This window comes from Physeter macrocephalus, chromosome 2 (assembly GCF_002837175.3).
Source record: "Physeter macrocephalus isolate SW-GA chromosome 2, ASM283717v5, whole genome shotgun sequence".
NCBI lineage: Eukaryota > Metazoa > Chordata > Mammalia > Artiodactyla > Physeteridae > Physeter > Physeter macrocephalus.
Window position 1 is genome coordinate 138,230,047 of NC_041215.1, and position 26,684 is coordinate 138,256,730.

The 26,684-nt window shown below is 60.9% G+C and overlaps 2 protein-coding genes across 2 annotated transcripts in view; both read left to right on the forward strand.

The window, feature by feature from the left end:
* The window catches only part of CROCC2 (ciliary rootlet coiled-coil, rootletin family member 2), a 58,878-nt gene extending 53,820 nt beyond the window's left edge, over nt 1-5,058 (forward strand). Inside the window, 4 exon segments of the mRNA XM_028497199.1 lie at nt 2,472-2,826; nt 3,511-3,690; nt 4,360-4,442; nt 4,845-5,058. Coding sequence (XP_028353000.1) covers nt 2,472-2,826; nt 3,511-3,690; nt 4,360-4,442; nt 4,845-5,058 — 832 coding nt within the window.
* A 4,242-nt stretch (nt 5,059-9,300) lies between these two features.
* SNED1 (sushi, nidogen and EGF like domains 1) overlaps nt 9,301-26,684 on the forward strand; it is an 89,175-nt gene continuing 71,791 nt past the window's right edge. The window contains exon 1 of the mRNA XM_024124544.3: nt 9,301-9,513. Within this exon, the coding sequence (XP_023980312.1) occupies nt 9,301-9,513 (213 nt within the window). The remainder of the gene's footprint in view (nt 9,514-26,684) is intronic.

A 26,684-nucleotide genomic window follows, 5' to 3' on the forward strand; every position in this document is an offset into this window, starting at 1 on the left:
TAGGTGGAAAGCCTGCACTGGGCTGGTGACCAGGCACCCGAGGCACCCGCCCCTTCAGGCTCAGTGTCCCCACCTGAGTGGGGGGAAGCAGGAGTCCTGGCAGTGGGGAGAGCTAGGGGCTCAGTCCTGGACCCCAGAGCAGGGCGGCCTTCCCAAGGCCTCTCTGGGGCAAGGGCATGGTTGGGTCCTGCTGCCCGGGCGGCCTGGCAGGTGGTGGCCGGGGGCTGTGTGAGCACACCTGGGCAGAGGTCTCGCTGCCTGTCCCCTCGTGCCTGGAGCTGGACTCACGTGCAGGCACAGGGACGCGGCCCTGCCGGCGTGGCACAGAGGACCAGGTACGGCTGCTGTCCCTCACACCGCAACACTGGCCCTGGGCGGAGGTGTGGGTGGACCCCGCCGGCCTGGGCTCAGCTGTGTCAAGGGAACTGGGCCGAGAAGGGAGGGTTCGTCCCCCACGGCAGGTCCAGGTGGCAGTGTCCGGCCAGGCCTTCTCAGAGGGAGGTGGAGGGTCCGTGTTACATGGCTCAGCCCATGGACTTTGCAGGGGCCACCTCAGGCCCAGTGGAGCCCTGAGCTTGTCACTGTGCCATCTGCCTGCCAGGTCCTGCGCAGAATGGCTCTGTGCGGGGGCGGGGTTTGTCTGGGCAGTGCAGCCCAGGGCAGGAGGGCCCGGGCACCACAGGGGCCAGGCTTGGCCTCGCCAGCACACAGTCGTGGCCACGGGACAAGTGGTGAGGTGACAGTGCCCCGGGCTCTCAGACTTGGAAGGACAAAGATGCCGGGGTTGGGGGGGTGGACACCAGCAAGGAGTGAAAAGGACAAGCCCAGGGCCGGAGAAGAGGCAGAGGCCACGGCCACAGCAGGGGCAGGAGAGAGAGTGTCTCACTGTGCCGGGAGCAAAGTGCAGAACTAAGAGCTGGGGGTCCCCACGGGGGTGATGGCGGCCCCCCAACGCGGCGGACAGCCTCCAGAGCAGACTGGCCAACGCACCCCGAGGGAGGACAGCGTGGCCCCGCCCGGTGAGAGCTGCCAGGCCTGGAGCCTCCAGGAGAGCGTCCACCCGGGTCACGTGTCCCCATGTGCTTGGGGACACATGTCCCGGGCAGGCCCTGGCCACCATGTGCACACTGTCCAGCTCAGGTGGGCTCGGGGAGAGGACGGCTTTCCAGAGGGAAGTGGCCGGGTCAGTGGGGTGGCCGTGGAAGGCAGGGACCCTACGGACAGAACTGGGGTCAGGACGGAGGCACAGAGGCCAGCAGATCAGGACAGTCACTGAGAGCCAGCGGCCAGCTTGTCCACACAAGGCCACTTGCCCTCTCACAAAGAAGGGTTGTCCAGCCGGGCATGGTCACCAGGACCCTGCAGCTTCTCCCGAAGGGCAGGCCCAGTGCCAAGCTGGGGAAGCCGAGGGCTCCCGTGGCTGCTCGGGGTAGGGGGCCTGGGGGCTGGGAGGCCGAGATGGCACTGCCCCGGGCAGCAGAGCCAACCTCGGGTCCCTGAAGCCCAGATGGGGGAGAGGAGGAACAGCTAATGAATTCCAGGAGGTCAGCTGTGAGGGGCCCGAAAACCCATAAACCCTTTATTGGTGTCTCAGGAGGGGAAACCCGGATGCAGCCGTTTATTTACTTTGGATTTCACTTTTCTCTTCTCTTTTTAACATGCAAGTCCAGGAGTGTAACTAGATTTTTAAAGAAACAGGACTTCCTTTCTCAGTGGAGGGGCACCCTTTGTTCTCCTCAGTCCTGAAGAAGAAAGGATCCCCTACTTCTGTAACACTCCAGCCACGGCTCCCGTCACTTTGCGCTCGAGACCGATCCTCCGTGTCCCAGGGCCCCCCGAGAGACCAGGCCCTGTCCAACCTGAGGGCGAGCGGGCAGGTCGAGAGGGCTCCGAGGCGAGGACAGGCCTGGGCCTCCAGCGGCTGGGGCTGGCCCTCTGACCACTGCCCCAGCCGGCCCAGAGCCGGGGAAGTGGAGAGGTCTGGTTTGGGGCCCAGATTCTCATCCTGCCCCAGTGGCTGACGGGCCAGGCCTGCCCTGAGTGTCAGTTCCTTCCTCCAAAGGGACCATCCACAAGGGGGCAAAAAGGAGCTCCCAAACCTTCCCACCAAAAACGTTTGTTTCATCGGTCACCCAACATTCACCCCCAGTTCTTCCCCCCGCCGTCCTGTGCCTGCGTGGTGAGGATGGGGGCCAGGAAGGGGGCTGTACTCAAGCAGCGGGCAGTTCCAAGGAAGACGGACCGTGGGGACAGGAACACAGAGGACACAGGCTGGCTGGGACCTGGTCAGGGAGTGGTTGGGGCCTGTGAGCCGGCTGCAGGTGCTGAGGTGCAGGGGTGCCAGGATGCAGCGGGCAGAGGCTCCCTGAGGCTGGGAGCGGCGCTGCAGGGGCCTGGAGGTACCAGGAGACGCGGCTGCTCCGAAGCAGGACAGCAGCGTGACTGGTGGCCCGCCCTCACTCTCACCGCAGCCCCACACGCTGGACGGCCCAGGCCCTGGGCATCCTGGCCAGGAGCTCCCTCCCCCGCCGACCCTGCCAGCTCTCAGGGGATCCGGAGCCCTTCCCGGGGGCACCCCGCGTGCTCTCCAGGGACAAGGCTGGCCTGAGCTCACACCCCTGCCAGAGACCGTGGCAGGCTCTGCTCTTGCAGCCAGAGCTGAGGAGGGAAGGGGACAACACGAGGGCGGGGGCCGAGAAGGAGCCGCTGGACCATACCCTGAGCCTCCTGCACCGGGAAGCGGACAGGGCCCTGAGGCAAAACCAGCTGGGCTCCATGCACCCCAATCTTGGGAGTGGGCCGGGGCCCGGGGCTGGGCGTGTCCAGGTGGGTGTGGGTCCCAGTGCTTCTGTCTCATGCGCGTGCGCTTGGACACACATATGCACACGCCCAGATGGGAAGGGCGGGCTGGACCACTCCTGCACAGAACAGGTGCGGAGACGCAGCCCCAGACAACAAAGGGGTCCACCAGGGCGACACCTCAGGTCTCAGGGCTCCATGGGCTCCGTGGGAGTAGGGGGGGCCATCAGGGGACCGTGAGCCAGTGCATGGACCAGAAGAAGGGAGGAGTGTGGGAAACCCAGGGCCAGGCAGGCCCACAGGCAGGTCCAGGGGCCGCTCCCGTGTGTTCTGGGGTATCTCCCCTTTCACCACTGGACAGACCCCCTATCGCCAGGCAAGGAATTGGCAAGGGGGTTGGGGGCAAGAAGAAGCCTGTGATGCCTCTGGGACCCCCGGTCCAGCCAAGTGGAAACTAGGATGCCATTAAAACAGATGTAAGGCTCACCTTGCCGGCCTGTGGGTGGGGCTCCGGAGCAGACAAGGCCCGGGGCCCGAATGTGTTTACGAAACCCTCCGCTCACCCTCCGGTCCTGGCCAGGCCCCTGGGCCCCGGCAGAGGGCAGCCGGGCCAACTGGGGGTCCCCAGGGGAGGGCTGGACACGCCTGCCCCGGGACTCCACACAGCCCTGGGTGGGCAGGCCACAGTGAGGTGCCTGGGGTCTCCCTTAGGTCCAGAAGGTGGAGCTGGAGCAGGCCTATGCCCAGCGGCTCCAGGAGCTGGCCACCCAGCACCAGCGAGACCTGGCGGTGGGGGCCAAGCAGCTGCACGGGGCCCAAGTACAGGCTGCACAGGCCCTGGCGTCCCGAGAGAGGACCCACCAGCAGCGGGTGAAGGTGCTGGAGAAGCAGGTGGGTGGGGACCCAGCGCCCGGCGGGGGTGCAGAGGGAGGGGAGGGTCCCTGCACCCGCCTGGCCCCAGCCCGAGGTCCTCCAGCAGCGCTACTGCCCGGGGGGCTCCAGGCCATCCCCAGGGGACCCCATACTACCCTCCGTCACCCCCACACCTCACTGAGGAGCGGAGCAGGACTCTGGGGCGGGTCACCACCCTCTCCGTGCCGCCATCGACCCCCCATAAAGAGGGGTGAGGACAGTCCCTCAGCCGGGCGTTGCTGGGTGTGAAATGCCGAGACAGTGCCTGGCGCATGGCAGTCCTTGTGGCGGTGGCCCCTGCACTGTCCTGCAGGGTCAGGGATGGGGGCAGCAGCATACGGGGCAACGGGGCAGTAACAAAGCAGGACAGAGCCTTGAGCGTGTGCCTGTGCTGACCACACACCCCCACACGCATGCGTATGCACACACAGACACCCCCACACAGACACACACGTGCACGTGCACATACACAGACAGACGTGACAGCTGGGGCTGCCCCGTGGGCTCCGAGCTCTCTGCCTCGGGGGAGCTGCTCGATGAGGGAACAGAGGAGGGAACTGAGACCCAGAGAGGGAACCAAGACCCTTCGGGTCACGGAGCTCAGCCACGGGGCCCGCCTGCCCGCCTGAGCTCCTGCCCCGTCCCCAGGTGGCCAGCCTGAAGGAGCAGCGAGACCAGGAAGCGCAGCGGCGGCGACGAGCCTGCCTCGGCCAGGCCTTCCGGGCCAAGAAGTGAGCCCGGCTCCCGACCCCTGGGTGGCCCGGCTGCCACTGCCCCGACCAGCCCGGCAGCAGAACCGCTGCTGGGGAAGCGACGCCTCGTGCCGCTCAGCCGGGGGCCGAGCTCGAGGGGCACCGGGCCAGGGAAGCCACCACCCGTGCCGGGAGTCAGTGGGCACCCTCTGATCCCCTGACCACAGAGCTCCCCCAGCCCTTGGGACCCCCGCCTCCGGCTGGCGTGGCCCCAACTCCGGGGCCGCTGCTCCCCGACGCGCCCCTCCCCGGCCGCACGGAGCCTCCCGCGGCCGGCATCGGCCCTGGCACCGCTGTGGATGTGCTGACCCGGCCAGACCCCGGCGGCCAGGCCCCAGCAGGCCAGCTTCCGCAGCCACGGGCTGCATTCCGTGCCCTCAGCTCTGTAAACATGGGGAAACACGTGGAAAACATTTCCACCAACTGGAGCCAAAAACATAATGTCCCGCAGGGCCCAGCTACCACATCCCTGCGCACAGGGGCGGCAGGACCTCCGTATCCAGGAACTGCAGGGCCGTCACGGTGGCAGGTGGCTGCAAGGGACTCAGAGTCCAGTCGCCACCCGGCCCCCAGCCCCGTGCTCCCCGCCCCGTGACTCACTGCCCGTGAGAGGCATCAGGGTGTAAACGTTAAAGTTGTTAGAGAACCACCCACTTTCCCAGCCTATAAACTCTGGGAAAATTCCTGCGGGAATCCAGCCCTGGTTGCCACGGAGACCGAGGCAGCCATCTTAGGCCGATGCCTGGTTCACCTGTTAGCATTTTCTCTCTCTTCCCCCCATGAACACTGGTCCGAGTGATTTGTTTCCTCTCCAAATGGCCTCTTTTGTTTTGTAAGTGACGTGTTTACAACATCTGCGGGCCACCAGCCAGCCCAGTAAATTCCTGCGTCCACAGGTGCTAGCAGCCACCCCCAAGCACCTCCTCCTTCCAGGACTCATGGGGGTGAGAAGGGCCAAAGCTCCGGGAGCCCACCCATTCCAATCACGATCCCGCACTTAAAAGAGGCTGTCCTGTCAGGCCTTCCTTTCTGACTGAACCTAGTAACAGAGTTGCCATATGTTGTGAACTGCACAAAAAATAGGTTTCATTCTGCCTCTCGGCTCTGCCTGATTATTGCTGGCTGTGTTGAGAAGGATTCTGAAGTTCAGCCCAGACTCAGAGGGGAAGAGCATGGTGACCCATTAACAACGCTGCTCTGGGCAAAGGAGGCGTTAGTGGTGGTGTTCGCACCCAGATATTCACCAGCTTGTAGCGGCCCATTGGAACGCATAGCAACCCAGCAGCTGCCCCCACCATTGGAGAGCCTGGTACAGACAGGAAGGGTAGGGCCGTGAGACACACACAGCTCTGATGCTCAGGGCCTGGCATTTAGTAGGCAAGTCCCTTCCCTTCCTCCCCGACGTGGTGACCCCGCGACCCGGTGGGCGGCTCCCTTGTGGAGGAAGGACCTGAGGGTTGGCGGGTGGGGAGGAAGGACCCGGAAGCTGGAGACTGACACTTGGAAAGTGTCAACACTTGCCTCTCTGCGGCGGCCACTGGCGTCTCAGCATCACACCTTTGGGACTGAATCTCCCAGCACAGAGGGGGTGCCTAGCAAATGTGCACAGATGAAAGAGGAATACACCCCAGATGCAAAAGGGGTCGGAAAGATTTCTCAGCATTGAAATGAGAGCCACGCGCTATTTGACCAATGTTCTCGCTGGCGATTTCTGGACCCTCTTTGCGCAGTCTGCTCCCGGGAGACGTAAGATTTTTATATTTCAATGAAAGTTCAATCAATGTAGGAGATGCTGTTTTTACTTGTTCAACATAAAGTTGTATACTTGGGAAAAAGGATTTTTCTGATGGAGATAAACTGCTGTTTTCTTAAACATTTCCAATGGTGAGCGTGTGACTTCCGTGTGAGAGTCTTATGGTCGCCCGCACCCACGTGTGGACAGCTGTGTACCCTGAACCAGGGCCCCCCATCTCTGCCGCAGTGAACCAGCTGCACCAAGGCCCCATCCATCCTTACGGTGTAGTGACCACGCCGGGTAGGCCTCCGCAGGAGCCGGATCCTACCGGCCCCTCCAGGCCCTGTGACCTCCTGACCTCATTCCCAGAGCAGGTAGGGGTCTCCCTGAGGTTTCACCTACGTGGAAGCCCCAGGTGCTCGGGGCGGGCGGGAAGGAGAGAGTGGGGGTGGGGGGGTGCAGCCAGCCAGTCTCCACCACCAGCAGCCCTGCTGGAGCCCCCGTCCCAGCCCTGCAGGGACCAGCCGGCCAGGCCAGGTTCGGTGGGGGAGACACTCCCCACCTTGGCCGGTACGGGGTCCTGGGGCTTCCCGAGGTCCGGGGCTCCCCATCTAAATTGCATACACACTCAGGCCCTAAATTAAAATGTCACAGGCCTGTTGGGTAGTCTCGGGTTTCCTGGCCGCGGAACACGAGCCTGCTTGATAAAACGATTTTGGTTTTGATAAATGTGGACTTTCTGTGGCCAAGACAAAGGCACCCTTGAGTCTGGAGGGGAACCTGAAACAGCACATTGCTGAAAAGTATTTCCTGATAATATTTTTAGCACCTGGAAAAAAAATTTTTTTTTCTCTTTTTCGCCTGTGGAGGTGTGTGTGTGTGTGTGTGTGTGTGTCTGTGTCTGTGTGTGTGTGTGTGTCTGTGTGTGTGTGTGTGCGCGCGTGTGTGCGTGTGTGTGTTTGAATGTAATGCCCAGCATGGTAGGGCTCCTGTTAACCCCCAGTCTCCCAAATGGGGCTGCAAATGGCCCAGGGTGAGGGCCGTGGAGGGTCAGCAGGCCCGTGCCTGGAAACGCACAGCCTCGCTGGGGGTTGCGACCCAAGGTCTGCCTGCTGAGCGCCACTGTGAGCCCAGGGCATGGGCCCCGCCCCCTACAGGCCCCCAGGGGGACCCAAAACTTAGCCCAGAAGTGAGCCTTTACTAGGGTCCCCTGAGGCATGTGCTCAGGAGAAGGTCAGCAGTGCCCCGGAGGGACCTCCTCGGCCTAGGCGGCCTACCCAGAGGAGGAAAGTGCAGCTGGGGGGAGGACGGGGCGTGTGCCCCCTCCCACCCCCTGCAGGAGGTGGGCCAGTCTAGGAGGGGGTCAGAGGTCAGCCTGGAAACCCCCCCCCCATGGTTTGGTGCAAGCTGGGAAGTTCTGCCTCTTCTCCCTGTCAGGGAGGGGCCACCTGCCCTCCCCCCTGAGGAAACAAACAGGAGAGGGCTTTCCCCTGGGCCCCAAACCCACGGCACAGACGGCAGAGGGCTGCCAGGTTCCCACAGAAAACCCACAGATGGAAAAGCACGTCCTCCTGGGCTCCCACCAAGGTGACCAGCCTGATGGCAGCTCTGCCCTCTGGGCTGCACCGTGGGAGGTCATGTCCTGACCCCACCGGGACTTTGCCAGAGAGGCTCACGAGGGACCCTCCCTGTCCAAGGAGGGCGAGGCTGCCACACCCCTCCTCAGACCTTGGCCATGACTTGGCCTCTGTGCTGCAGCCTGGCTCAGGGCTTCCCCCCACCTCCCCACTCAGCATCTGAGCCAGCGGCGTGCCAGGCTTGGCTTGTCCTCACGAATCAGCCCCCACCGGCACCCGAGAGCAGAGAGGGTGGAAAGCCCCGGGGGTCGGGCCCTGCTCTTGCCCTAGGGACCAGAGGTGGCCAGATGCTGGCCCCCGTGGAGGACAAACACTCAGAGTCTGACTCTGAGGGCAAAGGTCCTGCGGCAGAAGAAGGGCTGCTATGGCCACAGGCTGGAGACACAGAATCTGAGTTGTGGGCACTGGAGGGCCTGCTCCCACCCACGGGGCATCTGTCCACTTGCCCCCAGGCCGGCGTGGACCAGCCTCCCCGACCGAAGGCTGCTTTACCCGGGAGTTGGCCCCAGATTTCTCTCACTGTGAGGGTTCCTCAGGCCCCTAAATCATCTCCCCCAGCATTTCTCCTGATGTGGCCATGCAGGGCAGAAACTTTGCTTAATGCCCTGAAGTAGGCCAGGCCAGGGTCCTCTTCACATACAACCAGATGGCAAGCCTCAGAGCTGGTTGGGCAGCATGAGGCTGGCCTCTGGGCACTTCCAGAAGGGTACATCCGAGCACCGCTCCATCAGGGTGGCCCCCGACCGACGACACTCTGGCAGGAGGGTGACCTGGTCCCCTGGGGGACAGGGGCCTGAAAGGACACCCAGGAAGCCTGCCCCCAGGCCCAACAACTCACGCAGGCCTGAGGGTCTGTCCTGGAACTGCTTTGTGGACAAGGCATCTCCTCTGGGCCGGCCCCACACGGGCGGCTGGGGACCCACGGAGGAGGAGGACGAGGAGGAGGAGGAGGAGGAGGAGGACGATGGCCCCGGCCGCAGGGCGCGCCCGCAAAGCCCTCTCCTCGCCGGCCAGGACACCTCCGGGGGGCGCAGGGCCGTGGCTGAGCCTCCCGCCCCGCTTGGCGCTTTAAGAGCCGCCTAATTTGCATGGCCCGGCCCGGCCCCGCCCAGGCCCGAGTGACCGCCCGGTTGGATATTTAAATCGCGGCCGCAGGGGCGGGTCCGGCTCCGAACGCGGTCCCGCCCGGCGCCTTCCTCCGCGAGAGGCGACCCGAGCGCGGCCCGGCCGAGCGGGAACGGGACTCTGGAGTCCACCAACGGCGCGGCCGCGCTGCCCGCACGCCCGGCCCGCCCTGCGGGCCACTCCCGACCGCGGCCTCGCTCCCGCCCCGCGGTGACCGCAAGCCCCGCTCCGTCCCCCTGCGGCCCCTCCTCGTCGCCTGTCCGTCCCCGCTGTGTCTTCGCTCTGCCCCCGCTCCGTCCTTCTCTGTCCCCGCTCCGTCCCCGCCCGCCGACCCCCGGCGATGCCGCGCGGCGCCACCTGGGCGCTGCTCTTGGCCGCGGCCCTGGGGCTCGGGGCGCGCGGCGTGCGCGGCGCGGTGGCCCTCGCCGACTTCTACCCGTTCGGCGCGGAGCGCGGCGACGCCGTCACCCCCAAGCAGGACGACGGCGGCTCCGGGCTGCGGCCGCTCTCCGTGCTCTTCCCGTTCTTCGGCGCCGAGCACTCCGGCCTCTACGTGAGTAACCCGAGCCCGCGGGGGGCGCCAGGGAGGGTGCTGCGCCCCGGCCGCTGCCCGCCGCGCAGAGTCCCGCCGCCGCCGCCAGCGTCTTGGCACCGTGGCGGCCAGAGGTGGAATGAGGACAGCGCTTCCTCCCTCCGGCGGCCAAGGCCGGACAGCGGCCCGCGGGAGCGGCGGGCGGGGTTGGGGGCCCGAGCTGCGGCCCGGCCACCTTGGCGAGTGGAGCGGGGCGCGCCCGGCCCCGGCCCTGCCCCTGCCGGACCGCCTGGGGCTTGGGCTGCGGGCACTGAGCCGTCCGCCCCTGCTGGGCCCAGCGCAGCCGGGTGAGGGAGGCCTGCCCCGTCCCGGTTCCTTCACAGCCAGCAGTGTGACAGCAGGCCGCTGCTTCCTGGGTCCTCAGTTTCCCGAGTGGGGCTCCCGGCCCCTTCAGGTCCTCACTTGGCCTGCCAAGGTCTCAGCCCCTCCCAGGGCCACACGGGCCCCGCCCCCAGTTGACACCTGAGGCCCACTTGCTGGAGGCTGGGACGCGCCCAGACTTTCAGGGGTGCTGTGGGAGACTCAGCAAGCTGGTCCTCTCTGAGCCGCCCTTTCCCTCTCCCTCTCCTCCTGAGCCTGGGGGCTGGCCACTCAGGCCCAGACCTTCAAACAGGGCTCCCAGAGGGAGCTCAGGGAGCGGGGATAGCTCAGGCTGAAGGACAACAGAACCGCTCCCGGGGGGGACCCGGGGCCACTGAAGGAATGCAATGTCGCGCCTCATCGCTGCATCGAGCATTTACTGGGGGGCGCCGTGCGCTGTCCCCTGAGTCCCAGCTAGAAGAGTGCTGGCACCCTGTACCTTCAACACCATCGCCCCGCCCTCTGTCACTTCCAGCACCACCTCCCCCTCCCCCCTCCACCGCCATCAGCACCACTGCCTGCACTGCCAGCTCCCCCATCAGCCCTGTCACCTCCCCCATCAACACTGCCTCTCTCCACTCGACCCCAGCGACCCCAGCGCTGCCGCCAGCATCACCGGCTACCCTCCTACCACAGCCGTTCCATCGCCAGAGGTGGGAGGGGCAGCCGTTCTCTCTGTAGGTGCCACCCAGTGCACGTTCCTCCGGGCCAGGACTTGGACAGAGGGGCACGACTGACTTCCGGAAGTATGGGGCGGGGGGCAGAGCTGTGCTCAGGGTCTTCGGGAGCCAGGGAGGCCCATACATCCTCGCAGGGGGAGAATTCACGTTGGCACCGTCTTAACAGAGCACTCTGTCCAGCTGCTCCTTGAGCATTCGGGCCAGGCTCAACCTCCTCACTCCAAGTCACAGGTGAAAATATTATCAAAACGGCTGACCCTCTTAACAGCCTCACCAAAAACATCTACCCGTGCCAAAGCAACTGGGAGACGTGGTTCCAAAGTGGAGAGATGTGCTAGCAAAACAAACGGTTTCATCCGAAACCAGCCCATGGTTCCTTGCAAAACCTGTGTCTCCATAAGAGCGCTTTCCTGGAAAAAGCTATTGTCTGACAAACACCTGCCCATGGGGACTTAGTGAGCCCACTTCACCTCTCTTTGCTCAGTAGGAAAGACAGTGGAAATCTTGAGGGCCCGGGACACCTTACCTGAAATAAGGGCCAGGGCTCTGTGGTCGAGGAGGGAGCGGGGCGGAGGGTCAGAAATGAGGCCAGTTAGAGAAGAGAAGGCATTTATTCTGAAGCAAGTGGGTGAGACCGGTGCCTCCCAGCCCGCCCAGCTGAGAGGATGCTTCCCCCATGCCCCCGTCTCTGACCCTCATCCAGCCGGGCGCGGCGTCGGCCAGCCCCGAGCCCAGGTGCCCGCGTCCGGCCGAGTGAGGACCCTCCAGGGCTGGACGCCCCGCCCCGGCCCCTGCCCCCTAGTCCCCGGCCCGTTGCCTGGCAAAGAGCAGGCTTGTGGAGTGCATGGACGCACGGGTGAGTGAACGGAGGCCTCGCCGTGGCTCTGTGTGAAGATCAGTGCTTTCTGATCAGAATCGATGTGGCAAGGACTCAATCCTGCCACGTGCAGGGTGGCCCCCCTTCTCGAAAGCCCCATCGTTTTGCTTCCTTCTCACGCCGTGGCAGCCATGTGTGGTAACTTGTCAGGCTCTGAAAGTTGTTGAGAGTCCCTTCTGAGCACAAACCAGGCCGGCCCTGCTGGTGGGCGTGGAGCGTGGCAGCTGAGAGGGAACTTTCTCGCAGGGGAGAAGAGCTGGACAAGTTCACAGGTAGACGGCAGCTGTGCTGTGGCCTGTAGGCCCGGCCGAGGTGCAGCGTCCGCTCGGGGCGGCCATGGGGACTGAGAGGCCGTGAGCCTGGCCAGCGGTGGCGAGGAGCCCCCGTTTCCCCGCAGAAGCCCCCAGGTGCAGCCCCCGCCAAGGATGGGGCCTGGGGGCTGCAGAGGAAGATCTTGCTTTATGTGGTGTCAGGAGCCCCGACTGGCAACCTCAGGGAGCACTTCTGCTCCTTCCTCGGGGAAGGAGTGCCTGGGGGCGGTGTCTGCGAAGGTGCCGGGCACCCTGAGAGGGTCCACACGTCTGTTACGAGGGTGCGGTGGCCGAGACATGGGTGCGGGGTCTGCCGGCTGTGTCTCCAAGGCTGAGCTGCCGGGGGTGATGCACAGGGTGGTACCCGCCCTGGTGTGCCTTCCATCTTTCCCCCACAGAGCCTCTTCCAGCCCCTGCTGGCCCCTCACGCACAGTTCTGTGACACCCTTGACCTCTGAATCTTGGGGACTCTTCCTTGTCCCGGTCTTTCGGAGCAACTTGGGGCCAGTCACGGAGAGCCCTGAGTGGGAAACGGAAAGGCTGTGGGCCCGGGGCGGGCCGTGGCACCTCCGAGCCCGGGGGAAGACGTGTTGACCGTTGATTTGACCTGAGCCCTGGCCAGCAGCCCCTCTCTCTAGTGTCCCAGGCAAGGCTGGCTCCACACCTGGTGTCTGCTTATCCGCTGGCATCCCCACCAGGGGCACAGTCCCCGCCCAGCCTCTCCCAGACCGCCCGCCCGGGGAGGTCCGCAGGCGGCCTGGGACCGGTGGCTGGTCGCTTCCTCCGAGAGCCCCGGCTTCCCCACCTGTGCAGCCCGTGGCACATTTCCAACCAAGACAGTCAGCTGGCTGGCCACCAGCTCCGAGCCATCTGGAAAACCCACCCTGACCCACAGGACAAAAGCAGTGAGACGGAGGCAGGCCTGGCAGTGGAGCTCGGCTTTTCTGGCCTGAGGAAGGCCCCGAAGAAACGCAGGAGCCCCCTGGCTGGGAGGAGGGGCCGCAGCCCCCAGGGGGCAGACAGGGTCCTGGGCAGGCCCCTCCCCACGCTCCCTTCCTGCTGGTACCTGGGGAGGAGCCGGGCAGCAGCAAGGAGGCATCGGGAGGTGGAGGTGGAGGTGGGCAGGGGTCGAGGGAGGGTCCTGGGTGGCCTGGCAGCCCCACGTGGGGCGAGAGCGCCGGGGCGAGATCCAGGCTGGCCCCTCGGCCTGGACCTCCCGGCGGCCCGACGGAGGGCAGGCGGTGCATCCTCCCCTGCCCAGAGAGGAAAGTGGGCCTCAGATGCAGGCCCAGGGGCCTCGGGACTCCTGCGTCCTGCTGCCTCTTTGCTATTCCACCCCGGCCGTAGCGCGGCCCGGACAGAAGTCGTGCTTCCTCGGCCACCCTGGAAGCTCCCCTGAGACCCCCCGTCCCCACGTGGTCAGAGCAGGCAGCTGGGCCTGCAGCCCTGCCTGGGAAACACTCCCACTTCCAGAGCGGCCACCCCGCTGGCCTGGGCGCGTGCGGCACCTGCTCGTGGGCCTCCGGCTCCTGGCCCTGCCCCTCCAGCCTGTCCGTGGGGCAGCCGAGGGAGCCTGGCCTTTCTCTCCTGCCCTTAGCCAGCCCCCCGGCCTTGGGGCTGCGCCCCGTGTGCCTGAGCCCCCAGTCCCCCGCCAGCCCCCCCAGCCCCCTCTGCTCCAGCCACAAAGAACAGGTCACCCTCAGCCACTGTGCTGGCTGCCAGCTCGGAGCCCCTCCCGGGACAGGCAGGTCTCCTCCCCTGAACGGGCCCGCTCCCCCAGCCTGGTCCCTGCGCTCCCCGCGTGTCGCTTCTGACCCCGCCTCGGTTGTTTACCCTGCACGGGGAGTGTGCCCTGCAAGGCACATCAGTACACGGTCCTGGCACCCACGTGTGCTTGACTGTATTTGGACATGGTGGTGGCGGATGTGGACGTAGGTAGGTAGGTGCGTCTGCCCGCTGAGGGAAATGCAAGCAGCGACACCTCAACGGCCGGGAGCCGTCCTCGGGCTCAGACCCTGGTTCCCAAACACCAGTCACCGCTAAGAGGAACTGGGGCTCTTTAGAGATTATACGGCCACGGCAGGAAAAGAAGAAAATGAGCTTGGAAAAGCTTGTGCCAGAAAGCAATAGAGTGACCAAAGAATGATCAGGGTGTGGTGAAAGGACACAGAGGCCATCCGAGAGGGGCTCTCGCTGGCCATGGCTGCACAAGTGAAGCATTAAATCAATGGTGGTAACAGATTTCAATCCCTTAAGGAAAGGGGAGGCAGTGAGTTCACACCGATATGAGTATAAATACACGATTAAATGTACAAACGAGGGAGAAAGTGGTACCGATCGCACTGCCTCGCTGCTGCCTCGTTACCTGCTCCGGGTAACCGTGTGTGTTCTCAGTAGAGAGTGTCCTTGCTCAGGGGAATACACACTAGAGGGCTCAGTGGGTACAGGGTCGTCACTTCTGCAAGGTGCTCTCAAGTGGTTCAGGAAACATCTAAGTAGAAGGAGAGAGTATGGTGAAGCGAATGGGGCAGAACCCTAGAATTCGGTGAATGTGGGTCCAAAGTATGAGGAGTGCCTTGCAATTTTTCTGTTAAGTTTGACATTCTGTCAAAACATAACATAACTCTAGGGAATGCCTTCTGGCGGGAACACCCGGAGCGCCGGGCCCGCACCTGGCCACCCTCACTGGGAAGCCAGCCTGGCCGGCTGGGAAGGACTCAGGTGTCCCCCTCCTCAGCTCTCAGGGGCTGTGTGAAGCCAGAAATGACCAGCTCGCCACAGCGTGCCTCCAGGACAACCCACCGTTCACTCACCGTTGACTCATTTGCTAATTCATTTAGTCACACGTTCATCCGAAACCCCGATGGAGCCCTAGCTCTGAGTCAAGGGGTGGACATGCACCAGCAGCAGTGTTTTATTTTTAGTCTTACAATTTTGTCTCTTTTGTTCACAGTGCTCTCCCAGCCTCTGGAAGAGAGCTAGCTTGTAGAAGCAGCTCCGTAAATGTCGGCTGTTCATCTTCTGATTGTTGGGATAATACGCCCATAATTCCATCTTCCCAAAACAAGCACTCTAAACATTTTGGCGTGTTTTCAAGTGCATTTGGGGCTGCCGTTTCATACAAATTTCCATTTTGCATATTTCGTTCAGTGTTATACTGTGAGCATTTTCCAATGCCTTAAATTTGCTGTGAAAAACGTGCTTTTTGGTGACAGTATAATATTCCATCCTATGGCTATACCATAATTCTTTTAAGCAGTCACAACTTGTGGACTGTGTGGGTGGCTTCAGTGTCTCCCGGGATGCTCTGGTGCACATCCATCCTACACACATCTTTGTCCAGGCAGGTCTTTTGTTCTTTCCGTTCCTCACAATAAGTTCCTCCAAGGGGGCTGGCTGGGTCCCAAGGAATGTGCTTTTCAGGGCTGTCTCCCTACTGCCCCCTGCTGCCCAGAGGGCGTCCTTATTTACACCCTCCTCTGCTGGGGGAAGGGGGCCTCCTCAGCTGACCTGAGTCAGCCTGGAGGACACAGCTTCCGGCCCGCCAGCAGCTTCCAGGCCACACAGGGTACCTGTGGTCCAGTCAACGATGGGGTGGGGACAGTGGGCAGGCCCAGGGACAGAGCAAGCTGGAGGAGCCTGGGCCCCAATGGACCCTGCTCCCATGGCTCTGAAACCAGGCGACTGGAGGGGGCTGCCCAGCTCGTTCCCTCCCCCCCCAACCCCGTACCTCCCCACAGGGGGTCCAGCCTCAGAGCCTCGACAGCCATACACTGGCTGTTTACAGACTGGGGCAAGTCCTTCATTAAATGCCTGCTGTGTGCAAAGCATTGCCCTGCTCCCCAGCCCGAGGACTCGGCTCTGGCAGGAGTCTGAGTGCTGGGGGCTGAGTCCAGGGTGGGAGGAGTGGGCGCCGTGTCTGGGTGCCGGTCCCAGGACCACGCTGTCCTCCCGGCGGGTCCAGGGGGCTGGTCGAGGGCCAGACACAGCCCCCTCGGGCCCTCACACACATCCTGCAGCGACTGTTTCCTGCCACCTGCTCTGGGCAGAGGGGCTCTCGGGCACAGGCAGCTCTGGAGGCTTGCTGGGGATGGGGGACGGGGCCTGGGATAGGGCTGGGGTCCCGGGGGAGTGGCCACCGTCCCCAGAGTGAGACTGGCAGGTGAGAGTCCTAGGTGTGGGAGCAGAGGCACACCGTGCCTGCACTTGGAGGTGGCAGCCAGGGGCGGTGGCTGCCGGGTGACAGGGCACCCGACGTGGCCCCAGAGCTCAGGGCAGCAAGGTCAGGCTGTGCTGGGCCCGGGGGAGGGGGGTGTGGGTGCCCACGCGCCGGGCATGTCCAGGGGCCTCTGGGGACTTGGGATCTGGTCCTAGGGGGGCACCTGGCCCAGGTGTGCCAGAGGTGAGGCAGGAGCTGCCATCTACACAGGGAAGGAAGGGAAGGGCCGTGAGGGGCAGGTGCCTGGACCCCCTGCCCACCGGAGAGGCAGCCCCTGCTGGAGTAGGGTGGGGCTCAAGGGCCTGGGCTCTGGGCCATAGGCAGGACCACAAGGCCCTCAGGAGACGAGAGGGTGGCCGCGGGAGGCCCTGGACAGCCGATGGCAGGGGGCAGGGGAGGGAGGCAGCAGAGAGTGCGCTCGAGGGCCCAGCCTGGGAGGGGGAAGGGCCGTCCCCCCAGCACTGCGGGGGTCCCTCCTCCCCCGCTGGGCGCTGAAGCCAGCCCACTGCCCCGCCCGCAGGCCGCGCCCTGGCTGCCCAGCAGTGCCCCTTCCCCTGTCCTCTGTGGCCCTCCTGCAGCCCGGCGAGGCCACCTGGCACCCCAGGTGCTCAGATGAGGGCCAGCCTCCCCTCCTCTCCAGGTCTGGGTGTCCAGGGCCCCACCTTGCCCGGGGGCCCAGGGCGCTGCCCACGGCCGCCCTGCGAGCAGGACCCCAGCCCCGAGCTGTGCTTGTGGAAGGAATCCTGGTTCCCCAGAAAGCTGCCAGGAAATAAAAGACATGCCTACATTTTTCAAAACAAGCTTATAAAAGGCCTCAGAGCTTTATTGTTTTATTTCTGGCAGAGATGCCAAAGCAGGAACCAAGGCCCCGCCCTTTCGGATCTGATGTTTGCAGAGCTGGGGTGCTGTGACCGCGGGGTCCCCAGCTCCCCTCCTGGCTTGCCCGCCTGGCCCAGAGCAGCCCCTCGCCCAGCGAGGGTGGCACCAGCCGGCCCCGGGCTGCCCAGTTCAGGGACCAGCCAGACACACGTCACACGCTTTCGGCTGCAAGTGGCCTCCGAGAGACTCTCCAGGACATTTCCGCTCTCTCCCAGTTTTATCCAAGTCGGAAATGCCACCAGGCCATCTCTCTGCGCTTTCTCCTGGCCCAGCGGAGGGAGGGCCGGCCCCTCCTGTGAGAAAGGCCTGGGTGCCTTTCCCTCTGCGGGCCACACGCACCCCCAGGTCAAGGGCAGGCTTCCTCCACGCCCCGCGGGCCCCCTTCCTGCTGCTCTGGCCTCGGGGCCTCCCCAGGGGACCAGCCCAGGCCCACCTGGCTGGCCTCCGGTCCAGAGGAGCAGCGGGCGCAGGGCGGCACACTGCAGGCCCCGGACCCAGCCGCCGGCCGGGCCCACGTCAGCTTTCCGATACGTCAGTGACTGGAGAGCACGCTGGCGCCAGGCAGGGGGTCGAGTCCTTTCTCCTGTTTTCCCGCCCTGTTGCCTGTTCTACAGAGTGCTGTGGAAAATAATAATAGTAAGATTGATGCTCTGTGGGAGTAGCATTCGCTGGCCCTGAAGGAGAGGGAGCCCGGTGGGAGGGAGGGGTGCCGTGCCGCCCCCCGCGCCGCCGGCCCCCGCCCGCCCCACCGGAGGTTCAGGCGTTCTCCCCTGGAGGAAGGCAGTCCAAGCGCGCCCCTGCCCAGGTGGCCCCGGCGCTGCTCTGCCCTGCCTCCCCCGCCCCGTGGGGAGGGCGGCAGCCATCTGGCGGGGCGGCGGGCCGGCCGAGGCCGCTGCACACAGCGCGCACACCTGAGCGCCGGACTTCAAAGGCAGGAAGGAAACTGGGCGGAGCGCCTGCGGGAGCCACGGGGCACAGGATGCAGGGAGGGCGGGGCAGGCGGTCCCGGCCGGCAGGTGGCCACGGCCCCAGGGACCCTCACTCCAGCCTGCAGCGCCCCCCCATCCAACTGTGACTCCTCACCCTTGACTCCGTTTTCCCAAACACGGGCAGAAGAGGGGACCCAAAGTGAGTGTGCAGCGAAAGAGCAGATGTGATGCCAGCCCCGAGGGACGGCGGCCCCAAGTTGAGGCCTGTGGTTGCCGCTCCACCTGCATCCGCCCACACCGTGCAGCCCTGACAAGGCTGCCTGCACCTGCCTCCTTCCCTCCAAGTTGTTCAGGTTCGCCCATCCATGTTTTGTCCATTATCACCGTGGTTCAATTACATGGATCGTCTTCAAGTTGTTTGTTTCACTGTGGTGGACATTTGGAGTTGTTCCTACTTTTAGACCATTGTTACTGTGCTGTCTGGGAACATTCCGGAACGTGCGTCCCGGTGCACGTGGGCGCTGGCGTGGAGGGTGGGCCCTAGGGGTGGGGCTGTCGGGCATGGGCCGCACCCGCCGCCGCTCGTTAGGTACAGAGGCCACGGGTGTTCCCGCTGCCGGACACGCTTGCCAACCTGGTGGTCGTGGACGGGTGTGAAAACGAGGTTCTGCTGTTCTTTTTGTTCGTGAGGCTGGGCACATCTTGTTCGCTTACCATTGGATTTCTTCATTTGTAAGCCCCCTGCTAAGTCTTTCCTCTTTTCTACCGAGTTCCCTTTTTTGTTGTTACTTTATGGGAGCTGTGTACATACACCAGGTCACAAGCGTTGCAAACATCTTTTCCCTTTTCTCTGCGCCTTACTTCACGCTCTTCGGTGCGCCTTTGGGTGAATAGGCACTCTTGAGTTTAATGCAGTAAATGTACCCGTCTTTATTTTTATGGTCAGAGGTTTTTTGTGCCTTTTTTTGTTAACATTTTATTTATTTATTTGGCTGCATTGGGTCTTAGTTGCGGCACGCGGGATCTTCCTTTGAGGTGCGCGGGCTCCCTAGTTGTGGCGCGCGGGCTCAGTCACCCACGGCATGTGGGATCTTAGTTCCCTGACCGGGGATGGAACCCGCGTCCCCTGCGTTGGAAGGTGGATCCTCCACCGCTGGACCGCCGGGGACGTCCTGTGCCTTATTTTAAAAATCACCTCGAAGTCTTGAATACGTTCTCCATGGCCCCCCACAACAGCGTCTCTGCTGTGCAGCTTGGTCGCTCACACCTCCGTGCCTGCGCGTGTGGAGCTGGGCACGAGGTAGGCCCCCCAGCCGGCCCCCCCGCCGAGTGCGCGCCTGGGCCGTCTCCCGGCCCTTCTCCTGCCCACCTGTCCGATCACTGTTCCTTGTGAGACCCCAGTGTCTGCTACAGCATCCATCCTGGACCAGCAAGTCCTTCCATCTTTTCTTCTCCAGGAAGTCTTGGTCCTTCTTGGCTTTGCCTTTTCATATAAAATTTACAGTTGGCTTATCAGGTTACACACACACACACACACACACACACACACACACACACACACACACGTCTGCCGGGCTTTTTACCGGGATTGCGTGGAGTACGAAGACTGATGCGAGAACTGCTACCTATACCTGGGTTGACTCACGTGGCCCAGGAACAGAGCACGTTCCTGGGTTTATTTAGATTATCTCTGACATCCTCAGTGCAGTTTTAGAACTGATGGCCGGGAAGCCATGCACATCTTTTGTTAGATTTATTCTTAAGGACTTGCTATTTTCTATGGTATCGTAAATGGTGTCTTTTCTTCATTTCTTTTCGAAGTACTTACTGCTGTTAATGTAGAATCACAATTGAGTTCTTACCTTTTCTAATTTTATATGTAACAACCAGGCCAAGCCTCTTATTAATTCTACCGCATTATCTGGATTCTTTTGGATTTTTCCACCTTCACTTTCATAGCATTGGCACCTGATGATAGTCGTGTTTCTCCCTTTCTAATCATTTTGCATTTGATGCATTTTTTTGCCTTTTTGCTGTGCTGGTTGGATACATTGTGCGTTAGCAGGACCCAAAAAGAAAGGGTTCCATGTTTCACGATTAAACATGATGCTTCTTCCTGTTTGTTTTCAAGATGCCCTTTGTCAGATTAGAATGTCCCCTCATATTCCGATTCCTGTTCTCGTATTCAGGGAATTTTTATCACATGTGGATGTTGGCTCTTAGTAAATACCATCTCTATACCTATAAAGATGATTATATGATTCTCACCTTTAATCTGTTAAATCGGTCACTTTAATTAATTAAATTAATTGGATTTCTACTGTAAAGCCACGCTTGTATTCCTAACAGAAACCCAAGTTGGTAATGATTAATTACTTATCCAGTTTACGTATTGCTGGATGCAGTTTGCGGACACGATGCATTAAGATTTTGGCAGTTTTATATGTGAGATCGGGCTGTTATTGCCCATCCATGTTAAATTTTAGTGTCAGGGTTATGCTAACCTCAGAAAATGAGTTCTTCTGTCTAGAAGAGTTCGTGTATCTCTGGACTTATTCCTTGGATGTTCGGTAGAGCTCACTGGTGCTGCCATCTGGACCTAGAGTTTTCTTGGTGGGAAAATTGTGAACACTAATTGAATTTCCTTATGATTATAAAAAAATAGATTTTCTATTTCTTCTCGCATTTGGTAACTTGTGTTTTTCTAGGGGAAAAAATCCATTTTATATACAACTTCAAGGTGATTAACATAAAACTGTTGAGGTCTGGGATTTGATGGTACCCTCCTTACACACCGGCGGTCAGCCTGTCACTGCTTCTCAGAAGCTGGCCGAGGCCCGAGGCTCCCGGGTCGGGAACAAACACTGTTCGGACTCATGGTGCAGGGAGAAGCACACCGTGTGGTTTGCCTTGGTGTCCCTGGCTCTCCTCGTGGTGTCATGAGGCCACACGGAGGGGCCCAGGCAGATGGAACCCAGAACTGTGGGTTTGCGTCATAGCCAGGAAGCCCTGGGCTCGGGGAAGCCATCTCTCCTATGGCGAGACTGCCTTTGTCCGCAAGGGAGAGGCCACTTTGTCTCTCGAAGCCCATCTCTGCAAACACAACCCCGAGACCCGGCCCAAGCAGGGAGCACACGAGCAAAGCGCACAGAAGCCTCCCCCACGGCCCGCCTCCCCGCCCCACCCATTCTGGGCCAAGCTCCGATTTTCACACGAGTCTGCCATTCCGTCAGCCACTCTGATTAATCGGACCAGCAGGGGCCAGGACCAAATCTGGGTGATTTGCTGCCCACAGGACTCCAGGCAGCAAGATGGGGTTCTACCCCAGGTCCCAGGTGCAGCCGGCTGTGCAGGATCCGAGAGGCCAGGAGTCCAGGGCCAGGCCACCGTCCATCCGGACCCACGAACGCCTGCAGACCGCCCTGCTGATCTCGGACGCCGTCGCCAGTGATTACAGAGGCCGTAAATTGGCCCAGAAAGCAACTCCCGTTAGGGTGACAAACTCACCCTGCTTTTGCCCACACCTTCCCAGTTCTACACGGAAAATCTGGTATGCTGGGAATCCCCCAGTCACGGGCAGACTGCGAGGGCTGGGCCCCTGCCCCGCCGTGGAGACACGTCCTGTGATCTCTCTCCCCACATGCAGACGTGTGACCCGAGGGGACGCAGGCCTCTCACTTTAGGATCTGTTCAACGTGGTTCGGATGGCCCGTCCCACCGGGTTGGTTAAGGCCCGAGGGCCGCGTCTCTGACCATTGACCATTTGTGGTCTCAGTCAGCACACACAGCGGAACCCGAGGCCGAGTATGAATTCGTGTCATGAGACAAACGAGGTCGTGCCGTCGTGAATTTACCTGCGGGGAGGGCGGGGCCCACACCTGGGCGGCAGGCACAGTGGAGCGGTTTGTGACCCGAGTGTCCCGTGGTTTTTCCATTTTCATAGCTCGCAGACAGGGATGCAAACCCGGCGCAGGTCAGGTGGGCAGCCGCACTGCTGCCTGACTCAGGTGGGCCGTGAGGGCTTTGCCGGGCGCTGGATCTAGGCGCGAAGAGCAGTGGCCTGCCCGCGGCACCCCCGGGGGCTGAGGTGGCCCCTGCCCAGGTGCGGGTTGGATGCTCTCACTCCTCAGCCGCGAAGCCAGTGTGCCCGTCTGGGTCCCATTAATCACCTCCCCCAGCCACCCTCTGCTCACACGCAGACCTTTTCACCACGAGGGCTCAGGGGCAAGAGCACCAGGCATTTGTGTAACACGTACAGACACCGTTACCTCCCCCACAGGCACCCCCGTGGGCCACCGCAGATGACAACACGCAGTGTCCTCGACCAAGTGACCGTGTCTCCAGGACCTGGAACTCTGTCATCCAACAGAAAGTGAAATTCGCATGTCCCGCAGCCCCTGTAGGGGGGCTGCCCCTGGGCCCGCGCCTACCAGGCTGGGCAGGGCTGCTGTCAGGAGAGGGGATGCACCACGGTGCCAGGAACGGTCCGGGCAGGTCCCTGTTTTCAAAGGAGCGCTGTGTAACGCTGTACCCACAGCCCCTTAGTCCTGGCCACCATCCAGAGGGCAGCCAAGGGGAGCCGAACCCTTCCTGGGGCCACGTTTGGTGAGCAAACTGCCCGGCCAGGGTGCGAGGACCCGGGCAGGCGAGGCCGCAGGGGCAGAAGCCTTTCGGGACGGTTTTGAGGAGGCGGGTCCAGGGCTCGTGACACCAGGTGCCCTCGGAGGATGGGGAGCACGGAACGCTCATCGGACGCCTGACTGAAACCACTGCGGGGCCCGCGAGACCCCAGCCCATCGCTGCCAGACACAAATGGTCCAGGGAGTCGACGGTGGCAGTGCCGTGGCCAGAGTGGGCTGATGAGGCTGGAAGGGCAGCACCGTGATGGCAAAGTGTCAACAGCAGTGAGACCCCCGTGGTGGGCCTGGGAGGGGTCAGAGGTGGCTCACGAGGCCAGCTTCTGTGGACACAGGCCTGGAGTGTGGCAGTGGGTTTTGTGCCCCTGACGCAGAGCCCTTTCTTTCGCTGGGTCATGGTGGTGGCTGCATTGCCACCTCTGGTACAAGGAGGGACACAGGGGCATCCCCGTCAGGCCCATCAGAGAACAGCCCCACCCTGGGCACCTGCCCGAGGGACCCGGCCCACGCAACCATCAGCTGCAGTCTGTTCCCAAACATGGGCATCCTTAGCTGGGCGGGCTGGGCTCTGTCCGGTGGCAGCGCCGGCTTTTTCTGCGGAGGGTCCGGTTGTGAACCTCTGCGCATCGTGGCCGTGAGGGCTCGGAGCAAAGGCGTGGGCGCATCTGGGTTCCCGCAAAGCGCGGCCCACGGAACCCCGCCCAGGCTCGTCTGCGTGACCTGGGAGCTGCGAGTGTGGTTTGTGTTTTTAAAGGGCTGTGAACACAAAAACAAAAGGGGCAAAGAGGCATAGGCGAGGAGACCGTATATGGCCCACGGCGTGAAAAGTGTTTACGATCTGGCCCTTCAGCCGCAGTCTGCTGACCCTCAAGCAGACCCTTAGCAGCCCCCGCAGCTCAGTAGAAACCTGGCGCGCCCCTCACAGCTCCTTCCGCGGCCCGGGGGTGGGCGGGCGGCGGGGCGGGGGGTGGGGCGGTTGCTTCCAGTTCCTCCCACGCGCTGACGGACCCGGCGCCGCTTCCGGAGTGGGCGCTGGAGCCGGACAGCTGCTGCCCCCCAGTGGACACCATGGGGCGAACCAGGCAGGCTCTTAGGGCCCCTCTGGGACCCGAGGTCCCGCTAGGCCAGGGCTGCGCTCCGGGTGCCGAGGCGGAAGCTGAGCTCCCCCAAGGGCAGCTGCTGTTGTTTCACGTAAAACCGAGACGCCTCGTGGCACAGGGACCTCTCCCTTTGGCCACCCACCCTGCTGGGCCCTTCCCTTGCTAGTGGTCAAGTTCAAGTCCACGCGCCCCAGTGGGGATATTGCGCAGAGAGTCACAGGCCCCGCAGATCACACTCAGCTCCTACGAGCTCTCCCCGGGAGCGGGCAGCGCCCCAATTTGTAAACAGGGTGCAGTGGGCCCTGCCTCGGGCAGGGGGCGCTGCTGGGCAAGGACAGGCCTCCGGGCTCCGGCTCCGCTTGGCTCCTGGACGACAAGTCCTTTCTGCTGCAGGGCCTGCGGGCGGGGTCTGTGCTGCCCTGTCCTCTCCACGTGCAGGGCCCCTGGAAGGAGAGCCCAGCCACTTCCCGGACGGACGTGCAGGCAGCGATCACTCGTTCAGACGCAGAGGCCACGTGGCCCAGATCCACCCACAGGGCCCCTGAAGCTTCCCGTCCCCGCTGCAAACCCGTCTAAACCCCAGGAGTCGAATTTGGGCATCTTCTCTTCCTACGGGAGCGCAGGAGAGTGGAGGGGCCGCGGGCAGAGCAGAGGCCAGCTCCCTCTTTAGCTTTTAGCCCCTCTTTCCCGCACCCCTGCACTCCTGGGCCCTCCCTGCTCCCAGAGGCCCAGGGTCAGGAGCGCCTACCTGCCACCTTCCTCCTGCCTTCCTTTTTTTTCTTTCCATTTCTCTTCTTTCTCTTCCATCTTCATCACTGAGGTATAATTCACATACTGTACAATTCATCCTCTTACAATTTAATGGCTTTTCATATATTTACAGAACTGTACATCCATCACCACAGTCACCCTTGGAACATTTTCCTCACCCCAAAAGAAACCCTTCGCCCCTGAGTGACCATCCTCCAACTTCCCAGCACGCCCCTGACCTAGGCAATCACTAAACTACTTTGTTCCTGTGGATTTGCCTATTCTGCATGTCTCATATAAGTGGAATCATACAGTGTTTTGTGACTGGCTTCTTTCACTTAAAATGATGTTTTCAAAGTTCAGTCGTGTTGTGGCCTGTGTCAGTACATCATTTCTTTTATTTGCCAAAAACATTCCATTTATTTTTATAATTTGATGCAAACAAGGATAGCTTACTCCCTTTGGCTATTATGAATAATGTTGTGGACATCTGTGTACACCCTTTTGTGTGGACATGTTTTCAGTTCTCTTGGGTGTATATGGATATATATCTAGGCATGGAATTGATGGTGCTTATCGTTATTCTGTGTTTAACCATGTGAGGAGCTCACACTGTCTGTTTTCCAGAGTGGCTGCACATTTTGCATTCCACCAGCGGTGTATGAGGGTTCCCGTTTCTTCACATCCTCACGAACATTTGTTATTATCTGTTTTTTCCATGATCGCCATCCCAGTGGGTATGAAGTGTTATCTCACTGTGGTTTTGGGTTTCGTCTCCCTGACAGTGACGCTGAGCATCTTTTCTTGTGGTTATTGGCCATTTGTATATCTTCTTTGGAGGAGTACCTGTTCAAGTCCTTTGCACTTTTTTTATTGGGTTGTCTTTTTCTAAAGACTATTTTTTACAGCAGCTTTAAGTTCGCAGCAAAATTGAGAGGAAGGCACGGAGAGTTCCCTTACCTTCCCACCCCCACTCATGCACAGCCAGCCTCCCTGTTGTCAGCGTCCTCCACCAGAAGGTACGTTTGTCCCAATTGATGAACCTACATTTACGCGACATCATCATCCCCCAAAGTCCACAGTTTACATTAAGGTTCACTCTTGGTGGTGTACATTCTGTGGGTCTGGACACATGCTTAGTGACATGTATCCATCACTGTGGATGCAGCATTTTCATTGCCCTAAACATCTCTGTGCTCCACCTCTTCATCCCCCGCCCCCAAACCCTAGCAAACGACTGATCTTTTTACTGTCTCCATAGTTTTATCTTTTCTAGAATGTTATATAGTTGGAACCATATAGTATGTGGCCTTTTTAGATTGACTTTTTTCATTTAATATGCATGTAAGTTTCAAGTGTATTTTTTCATGGCTTGATAGCTCATTTCTTTTTAGCACTGAGTAACATTCCACTGTCTGGATGTACCCCAGTTTACATATCCACTCACCTACTAAAGGACATCTCAGTTGCTTCCACGTTTTGGCAATTATGAGTGAAGCTCCTCTAAATACCTGTGTGCAGGTATTTGTGTGGACATAAGTTTTCAGCTCCTCTGGCTAAATACTAAGGAGCACAACTGCTGGATCTTATGGTAAGACTATGTTCAGTTTTGCAAGACACCGCCAAACTGTCTTCCGCAGTGGCTGGGCCGCGTGCGTCCGGCAGCGAGGGAGTTCCTGTCGCTCCGCATCTTCGCCAGCGTTTGGTGTCGTCAGTGTTCCAGATTTGGCCGTGCTAATGGGTGTAGAGTGCTATCCCATTATTGTTTACGTTTGCATTTCCCTGATAACCTGCGACGCGGAGCATCTTTTCATAGGCTTATTTGCCATCTGTGTATCTCCCTTGGTGAGGTGTCTGTTAAGGCCTTTGGCCCAATTTTTGACAAGGTTGGTTGTTGTCTTATCGCTGAGTGTTAAAAGCTCTTTGTATACTTTGAATAACAGTCTTTATCATATTTGCAAACATTTTCCCCAAGTCTGTGGCCTTTCTTCCCATTCTCTTGATATTATCTTTCACAGAGCAGAGGTTTTTATCTCCTTTTCTTACTGCATTAGCTAGAACGTCTAGTACAGTGGTGAGAGGGACATCCTTGCCTTTTACCTCATCTTAGTGGGAAAGTGTCTAGTTTCTCACCATTAAGTATGATGTTACCTATAGGTGTTTTTTTTTTTTTTAACATCTTTGTTGGAGTATAACTGCTTTACAGTGGTGTGTTAGTTTCTGCTTTACAACAAAGTGAATCAGTTATACATATACATATGTTCCCATATCTCTTCCCTCTTGCGTCTCCCTCCCTCCCACCCTCCCTATCCCACCCCTCTAGGTGGCCACAAAGCACCGAGCTGATCTCCCTGTGCTATGCGGCTGCTTCCCACTAGCTATCTATTTTA